The sequence below is a fragment of the Melanostigma gelatinosum genome (assembly GCF_949748355.1).
Source record: "Melanostigma gelatinosum genome assembly, chromosome: 16".
Lineage (NCBI taxonomy): Eukaryota > Metazoa > Chordata > Actinopteri > Perciformes > Zoarcidae > Melanostigma > Melanostigma gelatinosum.
The window spans coordinates 15,997,724-16,022,556 of NC_136649.1; the positions used below are offsets into that span (position 1 = coordinate 15,997,724).

A 24,833-nucleotide genomic window follows, 5' to 3' on the forward strand; every position below is an offset into this window, starting at 1 on the left:
CCATTGAAAAGGGAGATCAACAGGCTTTCCAACGGTATAAGACTCATTGCCAAGAAGCATTGTTACAACAAAGAAATAATCGACCAAACACAAATTTCCTTACTTTTTGTGTTATGTTTATATACATTATATGTGTATATACGTATATATAATCAAATTAATATATATATATATATATATGTGTGTGTATGTATATATTTATTTATTTGCACACATATATATAATGGGCCTCATATTAAGCTCTATTGCCTTTAATTGCTGATTGCAAGGATTGTTTTTAATGCGGTATCTTGAAAGATATCCAAACACGCCAATGATAAAAGAAGGAAGTTGTGAATTCTTTCACTTGACCGCAAAATAAATTTCTGTATGATTGGTTGATCTAGGGCTGACTGGGAGGTCCTGGAGACTGTGATTGGTCAGGTGGACGAGCCCTTTCAGGTGATTCTGCTCTACACGTCCTGTTTGAGGGAAGATGGAGGCACCTTGGCTCTGGACTCTCTGGAGCTCGTAGACTGTGAATCAGGTGCGTTCATCATGTTCTATAAAGCTTTAATTTACTGCTTTCAGATGAGTGGTGCGAACGTCAGGGAGCACACTGACACACGCATGAGGCATATTACTGTAGGATCGCTGTCACACACTTCATGAACTGACAAAGTACACAGAGTTGTAAACAAGCACAGCAGTTTTATAACTTACCAATCAGCGAAAATACCTGCGCTGACTTGGCCTTAAAAACAGCTCAATAAGGTTGTTTCCTGAACAGACTTCTCGATCAACAAATTAATTTATTAGAAGTTAAGCATTCCAAATCATTGTAAATCACATGGCTGCTTAGAAAAAACCCTGTGGTTGGTTCGTTTGCTTTTTAGGCTGAGTTTTGTACCAATTGAACTGATGAGATATGTGTTTATTAGTGAGCTTAAGAGGTACTAGTCATATTTTCTTGCCTTTGGGCAGAGTCAGGCTAGCTGTTTCCCCTTGATCCCAGTCTTTGAGCTAAGCTAAGCTAACTGGCTGCAGCTCATATTTAATGGATGGATATGAAAGTGGAGTTCATCTTGATTCTTCTCATTTAACCCTCAAGATAAATGCGAATAAGCGTATTCGCTCAAATGTCCAACTAATCCTTTAAAGAAACAAACATTCACAACTTCAGGGTTAAGGCTAAATATCCTTAGTTCTCCGTGATGTGTAGTATTGCTGTATAATTGTTGTGTGGTTGCTGGGATGCAGAACAACAGGTCATCGGACTGGAAGCGGCTTGTGGGGAATCTTTCCACTGTGAAAATTCGGGAGGATGCATCGACCAGAGCCAAGTGTGCAACTTCCACACCGACTGTCCTTTAGGGGAGGACGAGGGCATCATCTGTGGTGAGATTTTGTTAAATCACAGCATGCATGAGTAGGGTGCTGCTTGGAGGGACATCGTGACCTTCAAGTTCTATTAGTAGCACTGGAAAAGGCACTTATGCAGTTTCCCCTTGTGTGATGACAAAACATTTTTAATTGGATTTTTATCTGCACCATTGGACTGATTGGGAGAGTGGGATTGTGAAAACAACATTCAAAAGTCAAAGATGTGTTTGTGTGAGTGCTTCAGTTTGTGTGATTGTGGGTGAAGAGTTCAGGAAGGCCAGCATACAGTCCGGAGTCATAAACCAGAATATGGGGCTGTAACCATTTGCATTAGTTATATTTAGGTTTAAATCAAGGAAAAATTCGTAATCTTTTGACCGGAGGACCCAGATTATTCCATGCCCCGGGCTTCTGTTTGTTTTAGCTAGGAATTATTTTATTGTATTAAGTTATCAACTTGAAATCATGTCATACCTGTTGTGGATTTTTGGGTGTTATGAAATCCAAGATTTGAAAACTATGCTGCGGAAAAAGTGTTTTTATTGAGTAGATTAATACCTGTTATTTCCCCCCACTTGCTAGCTTTGTTCTTATCTTAAAAAACATCAATCATTCGGCACAGAGAAACACTTCGCCACAGTGAAAGGCCTCTTTTTAGTCAGTAATGAACTCAATGGTAGTCAGGGCTGTTTGGAGTTGTGGGGCGGGGGGGGGGGGGGGGGGGGGGGGAGTGGAGGTTGGTCACAGTGGTGGTGGCATTTGATTTAATTAAACAAACTTCAAGAAACACAAAACAACAGAAAACCTCGCTCAGTCCAAAGCTCTATTGCCGCTATGAGCCTGCCGCTCAGCCCCTTACAGATGCTAAACAAGCATATTTCCTCGTCTGGGAGAGGTCAGGACACCTTGACCTGCAGATACAGTGTAACATGTAACATGCATCATAAAGTACAGACACTATAAAGTGTGGAGAGTAAACGAAACATGGCCAATCGCGCAGACAAACACAAATTAAATCACGGAACCCCTCTTTTTGAAGTTTGAGTGCTTAGCTGGTTTCTCCACAATGAAATCCTTGCTTTGAGAAAAGAGGGATCAACGGAAAATATGGAATATTTTAGCAGCTGTGATCTCTGTTTATGTGAAATATGATAACATATTATCCTCCTCCCCAGGTGCTCTTCCATTTGGCTCTCACTGTTCATTTGAACAGGATGCATGTGGTTGGTCCGTGTCCAACCAGCACTCGGCCTGGAGAAGAGTAGCTGGAGACGACCTGCTGGAGAAAGAAGACATGCAGGGTGTCACTCTGCAGAGAACACCAGGTTGGCTGTGTGTGTGTTTGCGCGTGTGCGTGTGAAATGGGCATATTATCCTGATTTAATTTCTATTCGTCAGATGAATTTCGTCCTATTCTGATAAATGACTGTGGTTTGGATAGATGGAGGTTAATAACTCAAAAATGTTCTCAAACTGGCTTTTCTTTCGTATTTATTTATGTATGTATGTATTTGTTGTTGATCGTTAATAGGAATGCCTTGTTAGATTACTACCATATGAAGTTCCACCGCATGAAGAGTCCATATGGATTATTTAAAATGCAGAACACATTTGTGCTAAAAGGGCAGAATATAGGCTGTTGAATACTATGTAACAGCTGCTCTCAATCTATTTAAAAAGCTTTTTATTTTATAGGCGGATGGTTTTCGTTAAGCAACATAACATGTTACTTTCTGGCTTTGAAGAATAGAATAACATTCCAAAGTTTTACTGTATCTCTGATGTCCATTATTGTGATACGTTTGATTCATGAGCTGGTTAGCGTTGTGCTGTGTCACATTTATTGTGCGCCCCCAGGGCACTTCCTGTTTCTGCAGGTAAGAGAGAGCAATTCCCTCCGAGAGGCATCCATTCAGAGCTCGTCTTTTTCTCCCCCAGTCTCTACTACTGCATGTCAGGTCAGTTATCTACACTTTTTACCAGTTGTGTTGATATAATTGTGATACCTTCTACTTGGGAGACTGCTCTTTGGCAACAAAAGCCTTGGTCAATATACTAACTCCTTGCTGAAATGGTGTCTGTTTTCCCATCCAGATGCGTTTCTCTCTGTACCTTCATGGGGACTTTAATGGTACGTTGCTGGTGGCTATAGAGGAGAATGGGACGACAACCGCTCCACTGGTCTGGGAGAGAAATGATCAGTGGACAGACGACTGGGAAGATGTTGCCCTGCAGCTGACTGGCCTTCATCATTGGTGCGTGAAGTGAAATAAAAAAAAGGGTAGAGACGCAGATGATTATGTAACACTGTCATGCTGGAGCACACAACCCAGGCATGTTCTAATATATTGTGTATATAAAGGTTACCTCGACCATTCAACTGTACCCACCTGTTTTTCCTCGTCATTCAAAAATAGACCTTTATTCACAAAACCTGTGCTTTAGATTGAAGATGAGAAAGAGGAAAATTGCTGCTTTCATCGAAAGAATTTTTAATCATTTTCAAAAGTTATTATTCACTATAAACTGTTGTAAGGCAAGGCAAGGCAAGGCAAGTTTATTTGAAATTGATGAATATATGAATTGAATGTGGTTCAATTAAAGGCAGCAGCAAACAGAAAAGTCTTCAATCTTGATTTAAATGAGCTGAGGGTCTCAGCAGACCTGCAGCTTTCTGGGACTTTGTTCCAGATATGTGGAGCAGAAAAACTGAACGCTGCTTTTCCATGTTTAGTTCTGACTCTGGGAACAGAAAGTAGACCGGTCCCAGACGACCTGAGGGGTCGGGATGGTTCATAAGGTAGCAGCAGATCAGAGATGTATTTTGGCCCTAAACCATTCAGTGCTTTGTAAACCAACAGCAGGATTTTAAAGTAAATTCTTTGTTGGACAGGAAGACAGTGCAAAGACCTCAGAACTGGAGTGATGTGATCCACCCTCCTGGTCTTAGTGAGGACTCGAGCTGCAGCGTTCTGAATCAGCTGCAGAATTCAGATTGTACATGTATTGGGATTGAATTACTGTTGCCTTTCACATAAAGACAACAACTGTAATTCTCTAAATGCACAAATGGTATGTGCTTTGCTCCAGGTTCCACGTTAAGGTGACAGCTGTGTGGGCAAAAGGCTCTAATGCTGATGTTGCTCTCGATGACATTGCAATTGGAGCTGCCTGCTTCGACACAGGTAAGCTGTTGCTCACATGCCATTCTAAAATGTTAGTTAATTGTAGTTCAGCATATTTGTGTCAATAACTATGTCAAACCAAATACCAAAAATAAAGTTATATTTAGTTTAAGACAAAGAGTCGCCTTCCCCAGGGGAAGTAAACATTCAGTTACTGCTGGTTTCTCTTTCATAAAGTCTGTAACATTTGAATGAAGACATATCACTGTATGTCTCATGCTGCACCAATGGAAGGTTGAATTCATGGAAAATAAAATGCAAGTTTGGCTCTTACAGTCATACTAGGCCATATATTACCGCTGGGTACTTCTATTTAAAGATGGGTAACTTTTATCTTAATGTTCCTGTCCAACTGTTGCTGCTGAGTCATGTGTGACTGTCTTCCTCTAGATGTAGATCTAAAACATCACTTTTAATCATAAATTAGATAAATTGCCGAAAGACTTAATTGACGCTCGGCCGTGCAGCGATCTTCAATCATTCATTTGACTTTAAACAAAGACTTGGTCTAGGCAAGATATGTGTGTGATTGTTTTTGACATGAGGGTAGTCGATACGTAATGCTTTGTTGCCAATGTACTGCAATACGGCAAGAAAAAAAGAAACATTCTCACAATAACGTGACAGGACGTTTAAACAACCTCTTTTTGCTCTATTCAAATGTTCCCAATGTGAATTTTATTACTAAACATGTTACTAGAAAACAGATGTGACATTTGACTGTTTTATGTGTGTGTGTGAATTAAGGGTAGGGTGATTTAAAACCTGCGGGGAGGGACAGTGTTAACGGCTGTATATCGCCCCCAGAGAAACTTTAGTAAGCCATAACTTCGCTTAATGTTTCTCTCTCTGTCATTGTTGACCGCTCTCTGGGATCTCGTCGTGCAAGAGAGGCTTGTATGCTTTTATGGTGTTGAAACAAGACCAAGGAGACTGTTGTTGCAAAAGTAAAATGGGGGTTGGACAAATTGCGAACAGCGCTCTGTAAAATCTGTAACTTTTATATTGTGAAAACATGGAAATGGACAGAATTCACCATCTGGATGCTAGATAGTGGATGAAGAGGGCTAATGGAGAAATGTTTTCATGATGTTTCCTGCTCAGAAATCATTCTCAGGAAACGGGTCCATGTTCATCCAAAATACCCATCTTTGAATTGTTCTCATATCCTCTGATCAGTGTTGCTGCCTGTCTGATTTAGATTTACGCTTCAGTGAGATGCAGATGTTTGACTGTGACTCATTGTCTCTCTTTCTCCCCACACCTTCTCTGGTCTCCTGCTTCTCCTCAGATCTGAACTCGCTCCTGCCCATGGCTCACTTGGAGGATTTCTTAAGCCCCCTTCCAGAGCCTTCAGCCTCAGGTACCTTGTGGATTTCCAAAGCCTCCCTCATCTACCATGTGATTTCTAATGCAGCATGCAGAATTTACATACCAAGTAGTGGATTGTACTCTCGCAATTTTCCCCTCGATGCTTGAATGTTCATCTACCATATCAGCTTTTATTCCACAGTGCACACATACCAGGTGGTTAAAACAAGTTCCAGTGACGCCTATATGTGGTGCTTGTGTTTGTTTCTGTTCTTCAATGTTCAACTGTTTATCTTAGTCTAGTTCGGTCCAATTTTCCTGTTTTTGTTATTTATTTTCAAATGAACTCCTTAATTTAACCGATTCACCAGCTCATGACAGTGTGTCTTTCCTTTGTCTCCATTTTTCTAGAGGTTTCTTTGATGACATGGTGGTTTAACTCGTGTGGCGCCAGCGGTCCCCACGGCCCAACCCAGGCCCAGTGTGACAGTACCTACAGGAACATAAATGTCAGTGTTACAGTGGGGAAGGAAGATCCCTTGAAAGGAGTCCAAATGTGGAGGGTTCCTGCTACTAACAGATACCTGTAAGTGAGGGGATGGTTTAATGCTCGTCTTCCTGAGCGTTAAGGTCGAAGGTCAGTTATTTGTTCAAGTTCAGGTTCAAGTTCAGGTGTTATAGGGGTTTACCAAGCCTTTTTTGTTTGTGACCCATTTAAAGAAACAACATTTTCAATTTACAACGAATGAACTTGAGGGTGAGAGTCGGTTTTGGTCTTTTCATGAGTTTTTGAAAATAACTCAAATCTAGCCAGACTTGTCCTGTAAGAGCAGTGATGTTTACACTTCTTACATTGTTAGTGTCATTCACAGTTCATTTTAGGCGCTTGGTCATTGAAGAGACAAGCGAGGCTCTGCGACAATTCGGTGGTGTGTCTGCCTACGTGCTTGGGATCTAAATTGTTCTGGCCATGCTCAGTGTAACTGATTGTTGTCCTGCCAGCTTAGAACTTCAAGCAATTTGATTGTCTTTGCACAGCAGGTCATGGGACCTCATCATCACACTCACGACACAAAATGAGGGAACAGAAAAGTGGCAGGATTAATCATAGGATTTAGAGGGTGTTCAATTACTTCAGATACACACAGCTTGCGTCATGCCAATATCAACACAGTGTGTCTGTTTGTAAGAGGTAATCTTTATAAAACAACAGGTGACTGTGTCTCCTACTTTGTGTGCTTTAACTGACGTGTATTGCAGTCTATCCATCTAGTGTGTAGTATACTGTGGAACCTGAGCCAGAAAGCAATTTTCTTCAGTCCTTGTATTTAAAACCCCTTGTGGTTCAATGATATCCTTTAGGATCTCTGCTTACGGGGCTGCAGGAGGGAAAGGAGCCAAAACCCACAACAAACGCAACCATGGGGTCTTCATATCTGCCATATTTCCTCTGGAGAAAGGAGATCTACTTTACATCTTGGTGGGCCACCAGGGAGAGGATGCGTGCCCTGGGGTATGTAGGGTGAACTCAAGTTCACGCTGGAAGGGTTTTTTGAACTTACTCTCTGGGATATCTTTTGCCTGCTGGATTCATTCTTTTGTGAAGACGGCTTGTTTCTCTGAAACTCAAATCTCCCTTTCCCCCGTGGTGTAGAGAAATCCCCACACCCAGAGGATCTGCTTGGGAGAGTCGTCAGTGATTGAAGACAAACTCGGGGGAGAGACCGGTGCAGAGTGGGCTGGGGGAGGAGGCGGAGGAGGGGGAGCCACCCACATCTTTAAGGTGAAAGGAGATGGCCGTTTCAGTATTGTGTGTTTCTGTGGGTTTGTTTGATACCTTGTGAGGATTAAGTGTACAGTTCATTGATAGGCATCAAAAATGTCTGTAGGCACATTGAAACAGTTCAGCAGTGTCTCACTAATCCACAGGTTTAAATATATGTCGATTGGAAATACATGGCTGGAAAGCTGTTTTATCATAAAATTGGAACAAGAACAATGTTCACTTGTTCCTTTTATGATGATCTCCCATCTGTAACAAATTGTGGGTTTCCTGGGTGTCATGTGCAATTTGCTTTCGTGCTGAGATGCTTTCTCGAAACTCCCTTTTTGCAAATGACTGTTTAGCTATAACTGTTCTCATGTGCACCACCGAGCATGCACATAGTTGTAAATGCCTGACATGAGTGAGCTTTATGGTGATGTTGTCAGATGGAGGGAGGTGAGCTGGTTCCCTTGCTGATTGCGGCTGGTGGAGGAGGAAATGCTTACTTGGAGGACCCAGAGTCCAGTCTGGACCAGATGCCACTGGAGCAGTATGAAAACAGCACCATAGCTCCCAGCACCAACGGTCAAACTGGTGCTGCAGGTACTATATTATAGGGCATCCTACTACCAGTGCAATATACTGTTTGTTTAAAGGGTTGACACAACTAAACTACAAAAAAGACTGAATGGAATTTGTATTTGTAGAGCTCACAACGTTGAAATACGGACATTTTACTGAGCTTTGTAATGAAATGGGCCTTACGATCAGCAAGAATTGAACATTTCTGAAAAAAAACATGGATAACAAATAGGGGTGTAACAATACGCGTATTCGTATTGAACCGTTCGGTACGCATGACGAACCGAACAATACGTTTGAATAAAAGAAAAAACTTTTAAACTTTTAAACTTTATTGATGAAGAGCCACGTTCACTCAGGTTAGTTCCATCATTGTTCATACTAAAATGATGATGGAGAAGATGTAAGTAACAATACTACATAACATTAAGGAGCAGGTTTTGTTTTTTATGCTTATGTGTTGCTAAGAAGACACCCCAGAAGATGGGTCACTCAGGTATAGTTCCATCATTGTTCAAAGTCAAAGAATAACTTTATGATGTTAGTTGTCATGAATAAATATATTTTAAAATAAAGTACATTTCTCTGGCATTTATAGTTTTCTACTGTACCGAAACGTACCGAACCGTGGCTCCACTGTATCGTACCGAACCGTGAGTTTTGTGAACCGTTACACCCTTAATAACAAAGGTGATGACTAACTTGTCTGATCAGAATATCTTTTTAAACCCTAAAATCATTGTGACATGATGAAGGATCGCAGGCTGAGAGAGTGCTATGAGCCTCAAAGGACGGTTGATTTCTGACAAAGCCAGACATGTTGGTCGAAGGCCACGACAGGATTTGTTTGTTCTCACAGGCACACTTGAAGCAGCACACATTGGCATGCCTGCTCTCACACAGCAGGATGTGTTTGGCCTGTGGATAATGTGATCTATCTGGATTGTATTTTTAGTTTCCTGACAGGTTGTAGCGAGACATATATGGTAGAGGTCTCTCTTTGCTCTTGGAAATGTCTGCTGGAACGTTCTCAGTAAATCCTCTCTGACCGACAAAGTCTCAACACAGACCGTCCATCAGCTCATCTTCCTCTGTGGGTTTGTTTAGATAGAGATCTGCGTGTCAGGAGAAATATGCAGCTCTTAGTATGGTGTGTGGATGTGGTAGTACATTTGTGTGTGCGGTGGAGCTGTGTGTTGAACTGGTGAAACGTGTCATCCTGCCGTCACACATTATCATGCATTGCATTGCAGAATTTGTTACGGCTCCTGCTGCATTTTGTGACTTTTTCCCCCCCCCCCATCTGCGTAGATTAGAGGCCTTGACCAGCTGGTGGATGAGCCTGCCGACTCTGTCGATGATTATTCATCAAGGGTCTCTGTTTCTGTTCAAAAAGCGTGTGGCTGCAAGTGGCTTCACTTTGGATGGGTGTAATGTAATAAACAAAAGGCAAAGCAACAAGAACTTTTGTTTCTTGGGGAACTTTTTTACTGCCTGTCAAAAAGACACACCACAACAAGGCAAAAACAGAACATGAACGTTTTGCTGACTGCCTCCTCGGGTTTCCATGCTGTTTATCTCCAATGCATTACTCAAAACCGCAGCTGGAGGTCTTCCTTGGAAAGTCTTGCCTTCCTTATATTTATTGTCCAAGGGGCCAATACTACGATACTACTTGGACTTCAAACAAATACCAGAGATTACAGCTGACTAGAGCCAATGACACATTATCTGCTCAGGAGGAGCGCAAGTCTATATATTTTACTCAAGTGATGTCACCGGGGTATCTGAGCTTGTCTTGTTGACTCATTTATAGTGTTCTGTCGCTACTTCATCGGCCAAAAAACTGCTCAAATAACAAAGGAAGAATATTATTTGTTTCACCAATGTGTTTGAGCAAGGCTTTCATCGGGGTTATGGAGAATGTGTAAAAAAAAACACATCTTATATACAGTATAGTCTACAAGGAGGCTGAATCTTAGCTAGATATATACATAGCCAGCCTTCAAAGGATGCTGCACCTCCAGCACGAGAAAATGATCTTGCGTTCACGAAAATGAATGGTAGAATTTAAAACATAGTTGAGTATTTAAAAAGATTGTTCCTTTTCTCCTTAGCTCTAACCATATTTTTTCCCCTTACAAAATATGTATGATATATATGTAAAATACTGTGTAATGTTGTGCTTGTTTGGTGTTTGCGTCCCTGAAGGTGGAGGTGGAGGCTGGAAAGACAGTATCAGTCTCCACCTGGAGGCGGGAAAGTCTCTGGTGGAGGGTGCTGAGGGGGGGTCCTCGTGTTCCCTCGCCCTGTCCAAGCTCAGCTGGTCAACCTTTGGGGGATTTGGAGGTGGAGGTGGTGCCTGCACAGCTGGAGGCGGTGGAGGAGGTTACAGAGGTAACATCATCCTTGCTTTTCTATTTCTAACTCCTGCACTTAAAACCCAAATCACGTTTATGTCTATTCTTCTGTCTCGCTGCCTCTTGACATTTCATCCCAGGCACGCCGAAACACCTTAAAGAATATTGGCATAACTTTCTCTTTAAGAGACAGTTGATGTGTGCTTCAGTTTAAAGCATAATGTCTGCCTGTCTGGTTGCTATCAACAGTCGACTCGTAACTGAAATGACACAACTGAACAGCTAAATCACTCCAATCGTATCTCACAATCTTTCCGCTTGCGAGCCGTGTAACATGGAGGTTTTTTTGGCAACCAAATGACAAGCATGACCTGTCATAATTTGGTCAAAATGGTTTTGACATTATTTGTAATACTGACTGATAGGAGGGTAAACAACATACATTTTGTGACAGGAGGTGACGCTGCGCTGACGGATGAGATCACAGCCGACGGTGAGAATGGAATCTCATTCATTCATCCGACGGGAGAGATTTTCCTTCAGCCTCTGGCAGGTGAGACTGACATCATGTGATCATTTTATCGAGACAAAGATGTTGATACATTCAATAATGACTCAGCCAGAGTGGAGTAGTGGAAATAGAGGATTAGAGGGAGTAGAGGAGAGAAAAGGGAGCAAATGTCATCTCCTGATGAACACCGTGAGATGCAGTTGAAAGCGTAAAAAAGCTATTGAGTGGTCCTTTGAATTAAGATTTAGTTTTTGTCAAAATAGAATAGAGTAGAGTTTGCTAGACTAGATCAGAGTAGAACATAATTTAATAAAGTGGAGTAGAGAGCAAACTCCTTCTGCAAATGAAGACCATGAGATGCAGTAATAGAATAGAGACCTAAGACAGAACACACCATCTACAGATGAAGACAATGTGATGTGATTTAAAGCCCGCCAAAAAAACTCTGCTCATTGAGTTACGAATGTTTTGACAAACTACAATGGAGAAGAGTAGAGTAGAAATTAACATAAAACTGTGAGAAAATAAATAGATGAATAGAAAAAAGATAATAAAATGACAAGGAAGAACAACAATAATGACAAATATAGACAAAGTCAAGAAATTACTTTACATGAATTACATGAAGCCAGGAAAACACATCAAATTGAAAATTGATGTGTTTTGTTATATTCACACTATTAAAAAAATAGATGCTGAAAAATGTTTTAGACGGCAGATAATTATCCCCATGCATCTTATAATAACAACAATACTTTAATTTTATATAGCGCTTGTTTTTGCCGTAGTAATATGAAAACTCAAGGACATCTTTGGAGTTGTGTGTGTGTGTGTGTCTGAACACTCAGGCCTTCACGCTTGCACATGCTATATGTAGCGGTGTTTTGTTTGTGAGACCATCTGATTCTCATTATTCGGCGGGAACAGGCGGAAGGCAGTTGGTTAATTCACAGCCTCATGGAGCTTGTTGCCTTTGGTGCCAGCAGACAGCGCTCCATTCTCATGTGAAAGACGCCGTTGTTGTTGCTCTGTGTGCTGCCAGTCGAAGCTTTCAAACACAGCGGCTGCCTCAGCAGGGTTCAAACATGAAATGTATTCAAAGCGAGATCTCAACAATGATATTCCAGATCAAACGTTATTATTGAGTTTTCTCTAATGTAATCATCTTGTCTTGAAGTGATGGATGAGGTTATGACACACATATTCTCCTTGTATTCATAATTTGTATCAAGACTTAAGATTAGAGGTCAGAGGTTAGAGTTGAGAGTAATTTAATGATGGACAACTTTTACTACAAGCGCATATCAGCTTTTACACAAATACAGACATAATTGCACAACATGTACAGTGTTTAGAGATCAAAGTACAGGGCTGGTGACATTCTGTATTTTTCAACAACTCTTATAAAAACACCAAAACCAACAGTGTGTTCGTCCATCTCCTCACTTTAACCAACCCCAACCCCTCTCAGCCCTGACCCCATTTGTTCCTGCTGAAGATGTTTATATATATATAATATTTGTACATTTTTATAAAAGGCTAACTAATTTGGCCATTGTAGTTTGTAGTGAACATTGCTCATACGGGATAGTGCGTTTGAGACCAAAGACAAAGACAAAAAATAAGAAAACATGTTTGGAGTTTGCCAAAAGGTATGTGGGAGACTCCTCCATTAAGCAGTGGCTTTATTTTCTGGCAACTCCTCCACAAAGGCCAGCTCTGTGGAGTGTAAGGCTTAAAGCGGTCTCATGGACACATACTCTTTGTTGCTTTGTTGCCTCTCTGATCAATGTCTCCCTTTGCCTGCCATGAGTATTGTTCCTCTATTGGCAGGTCTGTTGTGGTGACATATTCTTTCCATTTAGTAATAATGGATTCAATGGTGATCTGTCAGATCATGTGATACTTAGATTGCACACAGGTGGACTTTATTTAAATAAGCAAGTGACTTTTGAAGGTAATTGAAGGTACCAATTTTGACTATTTTGTGTAGTACTACCGGTACATAAAATCCAAATGATAATCAAGTTTAATTTGAGGTTGTGATGGGAACAAAATGGGAACAACGCCAATGGGTGTGAAATCTTTTGCAAGGCACTGTAACAATCGCCCTCCCTAACAAATGGTGTTTGTGTTTCTCTGCATCCGTGTGTTCAATGTCCCCTGTAGCCATGGAGAGTCATGGCGAGTGTGAGATCAAGGTGCAGCTGAACTGCAGCCACTGTCAAACACAGAGCTGCAAACGAGATGAGGCCACTCGCCTCATCCTCTGCCTCTGCGACGACGACGACGAAGTCCTGGCCAGTGACAACGTCACATGTGTCAGCACCACAGGTACGTAATTGCCTCGAACAAACACTCGTTTTATTTATTGTATGAAAGCCACAAAGTGTTAACAGCTCATTTTAATGGCAAACAATAAATCGTTCAAAATTCTGTCCAATCCAAACTAAAGCCGTTCATCTGGCCTCTTCTCCCTTCTCTCCGAGCAGCTCCTCAAGGCCCGGCTCTACAGGGCCAGATGTCGTTGTCTTTGATCTTGGCAGTCGTGGTCTCCACCATTGCGAGCGGCATTGCGCTGATCTGCACTGGCGTCATCCTCAGTAAGAGACTTATCCAGTTCTGTGTGCAGTCTGTACCCTCCACCTTCCACCGGCTGTGAGCAGCCGGTGGAAATACAGACGCTTCCCGATGTTGCTGAAACAGGAATACGTTTTTGACAAGTGTTGGTTTAAATGCCGTCCTCTGGCGGTGTGTCGGATGACTAAAGGGGCTGTGGAGAAGATAGGGCTCCGGATTACATGTGCTGAGCACTTATGGACACAAGCATTATTTTTACAAGCATTATTTCAGGTGACTCACCTTTTTGCTTTCTTTTCTTTGTGCCACAAAGTGTGAGATTATGTATTTATTTCCTACACTACGATTTCTTTCACGGAAGCACGATACGGTAGAGATGTACTGTAAACATCTCACTGTATGACATTGATTTTGATATAAAAACACAGTATTGGCTATATAAAAGGACAAACAGAAAGGTTTGACATTAAACAAGGAAGTTTCCCAGCTGGAGATGTGTACTGATGAGTTAAAAAGTAAAAAAGTAAAAAAAAAACTGAAGAAACAATCATGATTATGAGGCATAAAGAATACATAACAAATCAGAACCGTGATAAAATATACGATTGTAGTCATTTTGGGAAGCATACAGTCTATCCTAACCCTTGGGCATTGATTCTCTGTGATACGAGTATTCGGGTATTGCAAAAAAAAAGACGATTACACAAAGCGCTGTGATAAAGAGCGGTTGCTTTTCAATGAAGAGACGACTCCATTTGCTCAATTTCTGTAATCTGAGGCAATCTGACAATCAGAATTGCTGTACAATGCTTTGCTGATGATTCTTGCGTCAATAAACCGCTTAAAATAGGAATAATTACGGAATTAACCAGTTTTATTTTACTACTCAGGAGCAATAACGAGAAAGAGAAAGAGAGACAACTGAGGAATTAGAAGACAACCACAATCGAATAATCAAGATGAATGAGTCATCTGACATTACCTAATGCTAAAGTTGCATTAACATTTATCTTGGTCTCAAACGCTGCTATGCAATACAACTGTTTAGTGTTGACATGTTTAGTAAAACTAGCTTCATTAACCGCGGACACTTTACAAAAAAAATGCAGTTTTAACAACAACATATGCAGTAATTTTGCAATAATATAGGACAGTGAGGGATTTTAAAGCTAATTACACATTTTTTGCACCTTTTGTCACCTTTTTTGACAACCATCTGCTGCAGATATTAAGCAAGGGAACCCTGACGTTTTGGTCCACCACTAATCCTCCACTAAGATGTTTGAGTACAGAAGATTCCCTCTCTCTCGTCCTCTCGATAACCTCACTGAATGTGCTGAATAAGTAAAGCTTAACAGTGGAGGACTCGCTCGGTCTTTCTCACATTCAGTCTTGGTGAATATAAGCTTTGCGTGTGGGCCTCTGGAGAAATCTGCACAGCACTGACTTCCTGTAAAATATCAATCACATGTTCAGCTCTCTGGGCTTGTACGCTGTCTGACAAGACAACCAGGCTCCATGGCAAGAGCAGTTTGTGGTTTTGACCAAACTAATACAAGAATCCTCCTTTAAGGGAAGTGATCAATTTATAATGATTGCAGCGTGACCTGTTCTGGTGAACTTAAATCTAACACCACTGTAGGATACATCATTGTCCCTTGTACACAGGAAAGGTAAACTAATCGACCGATAAGATGGACATGGAATTTACTGACCTCACGTTCGTGCCCCTCGAGGATCGCCTTTCCATTTTAAGACACTTCATGAGCTTTAATCTTGCTCCACTACTTTGCATAAAAGGTATCACAACACCGTTGTATTGTGGAGTGACATTTCTGTTTTTTTATTTTAGATTGGGTAGATTAGCTCCACATCACTTGGTATAATATGTTCTAGTTGCAGAACCTTTTATATGTGTTGTTATTAGAAGCATATGTAAATGTGTGCAATGCACAACAGTAGAATACAAGAATACCAGTAATGGATGTTGAGAATAACAGATGAATTGATTCTTCCTGTTGGGAGCACCGTCCCTTCAGGAGATTTGAGGAAATGTTTGTATTGCTTTTATATATATACATATAAAAATGGGAAATAAATTAAAGTTGAAGTAGGGTTAAGATGAGCCAGGCCAACAAATATTAGTCGTCAGATAAATGGTATTTCAGCAGATACAATGGTTAGGTATAGATAAACATAGATGCATTCTGTGTCATCAGAGTATTTTTGGATGGATATTAATTGCAGATAAGATGGTTGTTTTGCTAATTAATAGTCATGAACAAACAGAAGTGGCGTGAAACTGCATGACTCCTGTAATAACCAGACAAAGTGCTTTTTGTAATGAAAAATGGATGAGCTATAAGTGTGACTTCCTCACTAACTGCACTGAGTGTGATTGTGTGAATTTGCAAGTGAATAAATCAAATACTAAAACAAAACGTAACCTTTGTGCAAATACATACATGTTGCTTTCCGTTGCACAAAGCACACCCAAGCACACGCTTTCAGGTTAACAGTGTCTCTTCACCTGAGCTCTCCCCCGTGCAGGGAGGTAGTCTGTTCCCTGGGCGCCCCATCTCCTCCTCCGTTCCCTCCTCCTCACACCCACCCCTCATCCCAACCCCCCTGAGTCCCTAGCATCTGCACCGGGCGATGGCTCTACGACACCGCTTACCTGCACGCAACGCCCCCCCCCCCCCCCCCCCCCTCCCTGGCAGACTACCAACCTGCATCGGGGATGTGGGCTGCCTCCATGGCGGGTGAGTCCAAACTCACTGGCACAGACAGTCTAGGAGCAGTAACCAAGGAGAGGACATCCCACATGCATTCTGCAAAACATTGGGCCTCATGCAAGAACCACTCGTATGAACAGATTTGTTCTAAAGTGGCTTGTACGAGTGATTCAGGAGAACTTGCCACGCTCTCCAATAATTTTGAATTGTCTCCTTGAGTGGGCCAGGCCTGTTGAAGGAGTGTGCTGTTATCCAAACCTGTTTTTCACTAAAGGTTTCATTCTTTTGAGGCATTTTTGCATTAGGAAATCCGACATAAATTACCCTTCGTAGATAAGTTGACATTATCTTGTTTGACTCTGCAATTTGAATTATAATATGCTGTTGTATAACACTTCAGTATCAATATGAACATCTCAAGCTGCAAAACGACTTCAATTAGGAACTAATTGGAGGTAAATTAGTCTCTCTATATAAGTGAGAAGTGTAACCAGGCACCTCATAGCTTACTTCTTTTGGGTGCCTTAGGCCCTTGGAGGAGAGTGTGTCTTTAGACAGTGCCCTAATATTGGCAGAGACAGATGGATGGTTCTTTACATTCATCTTCACATGCAGGTTTGTATAATATTATTGTGGCGTAAATTATACAAATTTACATTTCTCACAACGGCGCGCTCGTTTACGCACAAGTGGTGTTCATCAGGTTTACGCTGGTCATTTACACAGTTGTCTGAAGTCTGCAGTGTGTGGGATTCGTCTTCTTAAAGGTGAACACCAATTTTCCACATCAAAGTGTCCGACAACCAACTCTTTTACGAACAGACTCACTTTTTTCCCCACTGGCCCTCGGGATGTTGTTTTTACATTGATAAGCATCAGTACTGAGATGCGGCTTGACCCCTCCTTGTGTTACTGCTTCTACAGTTAGCAGATGGTCAGGAAGTTGTTTCTACAACTTAAATGCAAGTATGGGGTCCAGTTAGTGTTGTGATTTTTAAAAAAAAGAAAAAAGAAAGGTTCTGAGCCTTTGAAGTAAAAGAAGCTGGTTTTGTCTCCATCTTCAGTGTGGTACCGCAGGAAGAACGGCCTGCATGCAGTGAGGGGGCATCTGCAGAGTCCAGAGTACAAGCTGAGCAAGATCCGCTCCTCCACCATCATGACAGACTACAACCCCAACTACTGCTTTGCAGGGAAGGCCGCCTCACTCAATGAACTGAAAGAAGTACCACGCAAGAACATAACACTTCTCAGGTCCAGCATACTCTGACACAATGTCAAGATGTCCTTTTGAGGTTCTGATGGCTCTCCGGGCCGATGCCCTTACTTAGAGTACAGATTTCTACTGATTGTTTCACTTAAATTTTTCATCTTTTTTTTGTTGTCAGGGCTCTCGGCCATGGTGCATTCGGTGAAGTCTATGAAGGACAAGTTCTGGGGATGAGCAGCGATAACAGCCCCCTGCAGGTGGCCATAAAGGTCAGCTTACATTTTGTAAGGCATATGAGGACAAATTGCACCTAAGTGTCAGATGATAGCATCTTGAGGAGAGTTGTGTTCATTACATGTGCTGTAATCAACATCCCACAGGGGTGCCTCCGACCTTTTGGGTCTAAAGGTCTCACACGCATGAAGGAAAAGACAAGGTCTTTGTAATGCGGTTGTTTAGAGAAGGGTTATTTGCTTTACTTATACATAATATAAACATGTAGTAAGATAGTTTGTGTAAAAAATGAAATGACATACTGCAATGTCTGCACGGAAGGATTGGATGACATCAGATCCCTTGGCTTAAAAACTACACAAGGTTAAAAAAGAAACAGCTGAGTGATCTTCACATGGGTTTGCCTTTCAATGGTCTGCTGATTAGGTCGAGTGATATCTTGCCTCCTGACAATATCAGCTTCTCTGATTCTTTCTGCTCCACAGACTCTTCCAGAAATCTGCTCCGAACAGGATGAAATGGATTTCCTGATGGAGGCCCTGATTATGAGGTGCTCCATACTGCAGTTCATGCATTGATTCACTCAATCAGAGAGAGAGAGAGAGAGAGAGAGAGAGAGAGAGAGAGAGAGAGAGAGAGAGAGAGAGAGAGAGAGAGAGAGAGAGAGAGAGAGAGAGAGAGAGAGAGAGAGAGAGAGAGAGAGAGAGAGAGAGAGAGAGAGAGAGAGAGATCGATCTCAACTGGCCTACAGAAACAAAACTGAGCTCCGTAACTCACCATAAAACAGGAGATAACAGAAATAAGAAAGTAAACGGCAGAGACAGTGGGCGTAACACACATATAGACCTTGTTGTTGTGAGAAGCCAATTATTTAAGGACAAAATCTGCAGGGGTATTTTTTTTATCTCAGTATAATAACTGTAACTTCGTCTCAGTACCACTGATCGATCAAATTGGTCCCTAGTGCGACACTTTTTAAAGAGTCGGACTACCAGCAACAGCAACTGATTTTTGTATATGATTAACAAACACAATTACAAGCCTGCTAACCTGAGTGTTAATCACCGTTTGTCCACGCAGCAAGTTCAGCCATGACAACATTGTGCGCTGCATCGGCGTCAGTCTGAACATCCTGCCGCGTTTCATCCTGCTGGAGCTGATGATGGGAGGAGACATGAAGAGCTTCCTGCGACAGAACAGGCCACGGGCTGTACGTCTGGACTCCACCTTTTCTGTGTGTGTGTGTGTGTTTGTTTTTGTTGCCAACTAAATCGAGCTGTGCTGTATCCAGGGCCAGACCTCTACTCTCACCATGCGGGAGCTGCTGCAGATGGCCAGAGACATCGCCTTCGGCTGTCGCTACCTGGAGGAGAACCACTTCATACACAGGTTCAGATCTGCCCCCAGATGTTACTACTCCTTAACAACCCAAAAATAAAGTGTTATGGGCTGTAGGAATGCCCCTTCTACAGCATCAAATGCTATAGAAGGGGTGACTTTTAGGTGAATGTAACTGGTTTATTCCCATCTTTACATCAATCCTCTTCTTTAATGATTTAAAATGTTCCAACAAATAAAAAACAACAATAAACGATGGGTTTATCATGCAGTACATTATTTAGGTGGGTTTGGCGAGTGCCATCATGAAGCTACATTCAGGAACAGATCCTGTGATTTTCAGAGACATTGCTGCGAGAAACTGCCTGCTTACCTGCCCTGGACCAGACAGAGTGGCCAAAATTGGGGATTTTGGCATGGCACGAGACATATACAGGTTTGTATGCTGAATCTGCATCATCACGCACTGCATGGCAGCACAAAGCACACAGGATGACTTAAGATGATGTCTCTCATTGAAGGAGTCTGGACAGCACTGGGTTGATGTGGTACACAGATTCAGAATTTACTTTACAGAGTTCATGGCCTCGAGGTATTTACCTTCTCTTCTGATGATGAATGGACATTCCAAATCGTATTTTCTTCTGTTTCTCAGAGCCAGCTATTATCGGAAAGGTGGCTGTGCCATGCTGCCAGTCAAATGGATGCCACCAGAGGCCTTCATGGAGGGAATCTTCACCTGCAAGACTGATACATGGTATGAATATGAGGCACACATTATACTGTATACAGTAGTACGTTTCTATCCACAAAGGTTTTCAATCACTGTTTCCTTTTAACTCAGCTTGAGACCTCTTATTAAAGCGTGTGTTACTTTAAACTGACACAAATGTGTAAGTCTTTTAGAAATGCTGAATCGTGGGTATATTTAACGTTTTTTTTTTTTTTTTGTCATTGCTACTAATTGTTCCGATACGTATCCCAGCGCTTTATTGCCGCTAATTTAAAAAGCATCCATGCAGTCAGTACAACACCAGAAGGCGAGATTGAAGTAACTTTACTCCTAAACAAAACCACACATCTGTATCAAGTGAACAAGACAGCAACAGAATCTGTGTTCAAGACACAGAGCCAACTGGAGAAAGAACGCAGTGAGGATCCAAACCACTTTTTCAATGACAAAGGAAGTTGAATACTTAGCATGTACGTCTGACTTTAACAGGTGAAATCAGAGTCTTTTATAGTGGGATGACAGATTTATACAGCTGAGCTGTCCATAAAACTCAGCGTCAGACTGGTGGTGGGAATATGTACAGGATACAATTTCACCACAGATAATTATAGTTCAACTCTGATGAGGTACATTATTCCTTCACACTTGAAGTTCTTTAGAAAATAAGTTGTTTTCCAGCAGAACAAATTAAAAAAACAAGAGAGGCTTGTGTGGCTTTCGCTCCAGTTACCACAAACTGGGAACAACTGTGGGAAAGTGTAAACTGTGTTAAAGCATCACAGTTCACCATCTGGGACGTTCTAATGGACCGCTAGAATAAGATAGATAAATATTATAGGAAAAAAACACTTGGAGAATCAATACCAGACAAAGTAAAAACATCTAGTCAGCATTATCATTTCAATAATAATTAGCTTTTTTATAGATGTTATAAACCGAGGCAGTGCTTTCAGATTGATTCTGGTACACTCTGAGAAACATGAGCGTTCATGAGGTTCAACTCAGCTGTTGATCTGGCTCTCCCCCTGCAGGTCATTTGGAGTGCTGCTGTGGGAGATCCTCTCTCTGGGGTTCATGCCGTATCCTTGTAAAACCAACCAAGAGGTGCTGGAGTTTGTCAACAGTGGAGGCAGAATGGATCCTCCCAAGAGCTGTCCGGGGCCTGTGTGAGTACTGACAGGAGCAGGGCACAGCTGGGGTGATTTCAGGGATGACTTTAGAGAAAATGGCACAGATTCTGCTTTGTCTACTACCTTTAATGTTCAATTGATGGAACTCTCGAAAGTTTTCTCTTGTCTCTTTGGTATGATAATACCGTGACTTATTCATAAGATGGTTCATAGAACAAACAGCTTAAACAATAGATCTGAAATGTGTGTCTGTTACTATGTATGTAGCTATCGGCTCATGACCCAGTGTTGGCAACACTGTCCCGAGCACCGGCCCAACTTCTCTACTATCCTGGAAAGAATTAACTACTGCTCTCAGGTACGCTCTATAGCACACCTGTCTGTGCAATTCGTTTTAAATAGATGTCATATTTATTGAGGCTTCCTTCCTTCATTCTTTTTTTTCTTTAATTAATGTTCCCCTTCACTGCTCTGTACCAGGACCCAGATGTGATCAACACACCCCTGCCAATGGAATATACCCCCACCGCAGAGGACAATGGCGGCACAATAATCCGTCCCTCTGACCACACCTCCACCAGCCTCACTCCACTCTTAGTGTCCCATCCCGTTTCCCAGGCTTTCCCCTCTCAGCTGGGCCTCTCCTCTCTGGGCCTTGGTCCAACACCTCTTCCCCCACAGCCTACCAAACCCCGTCTACTGCTCGAGAGGACCCAACCTGTCCACCACGAAGTGACATCATGCCGCGAGGCTTTGGAGCCGTGCTGGGCTGAGCCTGTTCCTGCCCCTGCTTTGTCAGCAGGAGGCCACTGGCTCCACCCTGAGCCTCCTCATCACCGACCTTGCTCCAGAAACAGCTCCTCCTCAGGGAGCCAGAGGCTGAAGAACAAAACAAAGAACCTGTGGAACCCCACATATGGCTCCTGGGTTTTGGAAAACTTCCGGGGGAAGAAAACACTCGCTCACACTCAGTCCATGCCGCTCTCAAGCTCTGCTGCCACCGTCTCCAACACACAGGCTCCTCAGACCTGCAACCCAACCTTAGAGAGCAACGCAGCTGAGTGCAACAGCACCCACCTCAGCGCCTCCAGCCTCTGCACTTCCTCAACCTCATCCCCGTCCTGCCAAGCTAAAACTGCCCCGAGCACGTCCTCCCATAAGACCCCAACAGGTGGCATCATAAAAGCTGGTGTGGACCTGGCGAAGCTCCAGAGTTTCCCCTGTGGCAACGTCAACTATGCCTACAATGAGCAAAGCTACGAGGCAGAGAGCCTTCCCTTGGTCATACCCAAAACCCCAGACGCCATCACAGACACCAGCTCTGCCCCCAGTGTCTCCTCAGGTACAAGCCTGGGACTGGCGTTAGGCCTCCATACCTCCTCATCTTGTATGCCCAAGCTGCTGCTGAAGCGCCACGCCAGCTACGGACACGAGGACGTGAGGAGACACACCAAAGCTGAGAAACCCACACGTGACCGAGACTCAGGCTTTTCTCTGTCTGAAGACCTCAGCGTTACCCCCATCTGAGCAACGGGCTTACTGTAACTGGGATTCTGATTGATGTGAAGATCAAATGTCACAACCTGAGACTAGATTTCTGGAACAAAACGCCATGACCATGAGGGCTTTGTTACAGTCTGAGAGCCAGAACAACAACATATTGGAGCTCCTGGAATGCTGGAAAACACAAACAGTGCTCTGCACTGTGATACAGAAAAGCCCCGCTGGACTCAGACCTCTTTCCTGGGCCTCTGGTACACTGGTAGCTGAAAACACTGGACAACATGCAACCCCTGTGATCTTTCATGTCCACATTAAATAACTGCTGTAGTTGGGACTCCTTTCCTACCTATTTGTTGTTGTTTTTCATGAAGGCTTTGAAAGTAGTATATGTTGCATTGTAGTAAACATTTTGTTGGTATTTGTCGTAATCGCTGTACAGTAGGACTATAACAACATGAAGATATTGAGCCATTGGGAAGTGAATCCCCAAGGATGTGTTTTTATTTTCGAATTTTTTATTTCAAATGATTGAAATTCAGTAAAGGCTGTAAAGTTACTAAAACTATTTCATTTGTAGTTTTATGCATACTGAAGGAACTTGCGTTATGTGGTTCACTAACGTGACACTGATTTGCTTTCACCCTAAATAATGTGACAACAGATACGCCTAACATACAGCAATAACAGACTACTTACTTGATGTTTCCAACATTGAACCAGCTAATGGAGATGGACTAGTTTGTGGACTAGTTTGTATGTAAGTATGGAATTTCAGTGGCGTGAGAACAAGCGGTCGTACACACAAGGAACTGCTAAACCCTGTTTTTATTTGAGGATAGTCTGAGGGTGTCAAATGTGAATCTTTTTCCGGCTGTCCGCTGACTCTTGGTCAGTGACTTTGACCTCCTCCCAGTTGATGCTGCTGGTTTTGGTCTGGTGTTCGTTCACAGACAGCCAGACTCAGAGTTACCGCTGACTTCTCTGGAAACCTCACAACGAGGACAAGAAAGTCACTGTTCCTGGCCAGGAAATAGTCCCGCATTTACTCCCACTTTACATTTCGTTTTAGTGCAGATTAAAATAAACAACATATAATGTGTTTGTTGGTGAGCAAGGAGGCAGATGTCTTTTCCTCCAGTCTTTGTGCTAAGCTAAGCTAACCGGCTGCTGGCTGTAGCTTGAAATCTACTGAGCAAACATAAGAGAAGATTTTCTCTAACTCTGCAAGAAAAAAAAAAAGAGCATTTCCCCAAAACAGTCCCCTTATGGTGTTTAAATAGTTTCTGCTGAGACTATTCTCTTTCCCCGTGTCCCAATATTTACTTGGACTGAAGGAGTTCTCATGAAAGTCTAAGCGTGTAGAATGACCACGCAGCTGTGAAAATATTTGCTATTTTTGTATTCTCTCCCGTACACTGGACTAACCCATTGCATTTGTAGATGTTTTTTTTCATTTATTGTTATTCATGTGTGTTAATGAAGGATCTGTATTTGTAGTTGATCACTGCCATTAAATACCACTGCACTGCATCTACTGGTGCCGTGCTGGTAGTACCGATGTTGACTCAGCAGGGGGAGGTATTGAGCCTTGGATCTACCAAACATGCTGCTGCAAGTATCTCAATGAATCAACTGTTAAAAGCTCTATTCAGTATTATTGTTTTATCCTTATTTCATCGATTTGGTAGTTGTATCCAATACGTTATTCTTTTACTTTATACAATTCTTTATTTTGAGTCTTAACATGTCGATAGTTTATTTTTGAGTATGTTGAATGAATAGTTACACTTATATAAATAAGGGTTCTATAGTCTTTCTGTATGTTGTTATGCTCAGGCCTGCTGATATTAGTGAGTGTTATTTGTGTTGCTCAACAGTCCACTTGAAATGGTGACCGAGGCGCAAATTATTTTCCAAAGACTTATTTTTAGTGAGGGATTTGTGCCATTTAGATAAATAGATTACTGTGGAATTCATTGTACAGAGAAGGACAACAAATCCCCCTTGTCTTGCTCACAGTGTTTGTTGTGGTCTGGTGCGTTTTATTTCACACTTTTTTCTGTATTCGTTATGTTGGTGAGGGTGTTAATGACTCAACCAAAAATACAAAGGCATTCTATGCAATATACCCTCTTTTACCCTTTCCTCTAACCTAATTGTGCCCCAATAAATCAACATATATTGATCTTATTTGTGTGAGTCTGATCAGTTGTAAAGAGTGAATTTAGCTCTGGCTAACATACATATAAAGATACCACAAGTGTGTTTTGCTATTGAAAATAACAGTGAAACAATTA

The 24,833-nt window shown here is 42.1% G+C and overlaps 1 protein-coding gene across 1 annotated transcript in view; it reads left to right on the forward strand.

Annotated features, from left to right (window-relative positions):
- Positions 1–22,560, forward strand: part of ltk (leukocyte receptor tyrosine kinase) — a gene marked incomplete at both ends in the record, with an annotated part of 32,855 nt that extends 10,295 nt beyond the window's left edge. Inside the window, 25 exons of the mRNA XM_079286277.1 lie at positions 387–526; positions 1,240–1,377; positions 2,538–2,687; positions 3,220–3,320; positions 3,457–3,617; positions 4,453–4,547; positions 5,839–5,910; positions 6,270–6,444; positions 7,221–7,371; positions 7,513–7,641; positions 8,070–8,226; positions 10,417–10,602; positions 11,020–11,118; positions 13,246–13,410; positions 13,569–13,679; positions 17,456–17,642; positions 17,777–17,867; positions 18,318–18,382; positions 18,913–19,042; positions 19,124–19,221; positions 19,514–19,606; positions 19,826–19,927; positions 20,935–21,069; positions 21,301–21,391; positions 21,514–22,560. Of these exons, the coding sequence (XP_079142403.1) occupies positions 387–526; positions 1,240–1,377; positions 2,538–2,687; positions 3,220–3,320; positions 3,457–3,617; positions 4,453–4,547; positions 5,839–5,910; positions 6,270–6,444; positions 7,221–7,371; positions 7,513–7,641; positions 8,070–8,226; positions 10,417–10,602; positions 11,020–11,118; positions 13,246–13,410; positions 13,569–13,679; positions 17,456–17,642; positions 17,777–17,867; positions 18,318–18,382; positions 18,913–19,042; positions 19,124–19,221; positions 19,514–19,606; positions 19,826–19,927; positions 20,935–21,069; positions 21,301–21,391; positions 21,514–22,560 (4,069 nt within the window). The remainder of the gene's footprint in view (positions 1–386; positions 527–1,239; positions 1,378–2,537; positions 2,688–3,219; positions 3,321–3,456; positions 3,618–4,452; positions 4,548–5,838; positions 5,911–6,269; positions 6,445–7,220; positions 7,372–7,512; positions 7,642–8,069; positions 8,227–10,416; positions 10,603–11,019; positions 11,119–13,245; positions 13,411–13,568; positions 13,680–17,455; positions 17,643–17,776; positions 17,868–18,317; positions 18,383–18,912; positions 19,043–19,123; positions 19,222–19,513; positions 19,607–19,825; positions 19,928–20,934; positions 21,070–21,300; positions 21,392–21,513) is intronic.
- Between the last annotated feature and the right edge of the window lie 2,273 nt (positions 22,561–24,833).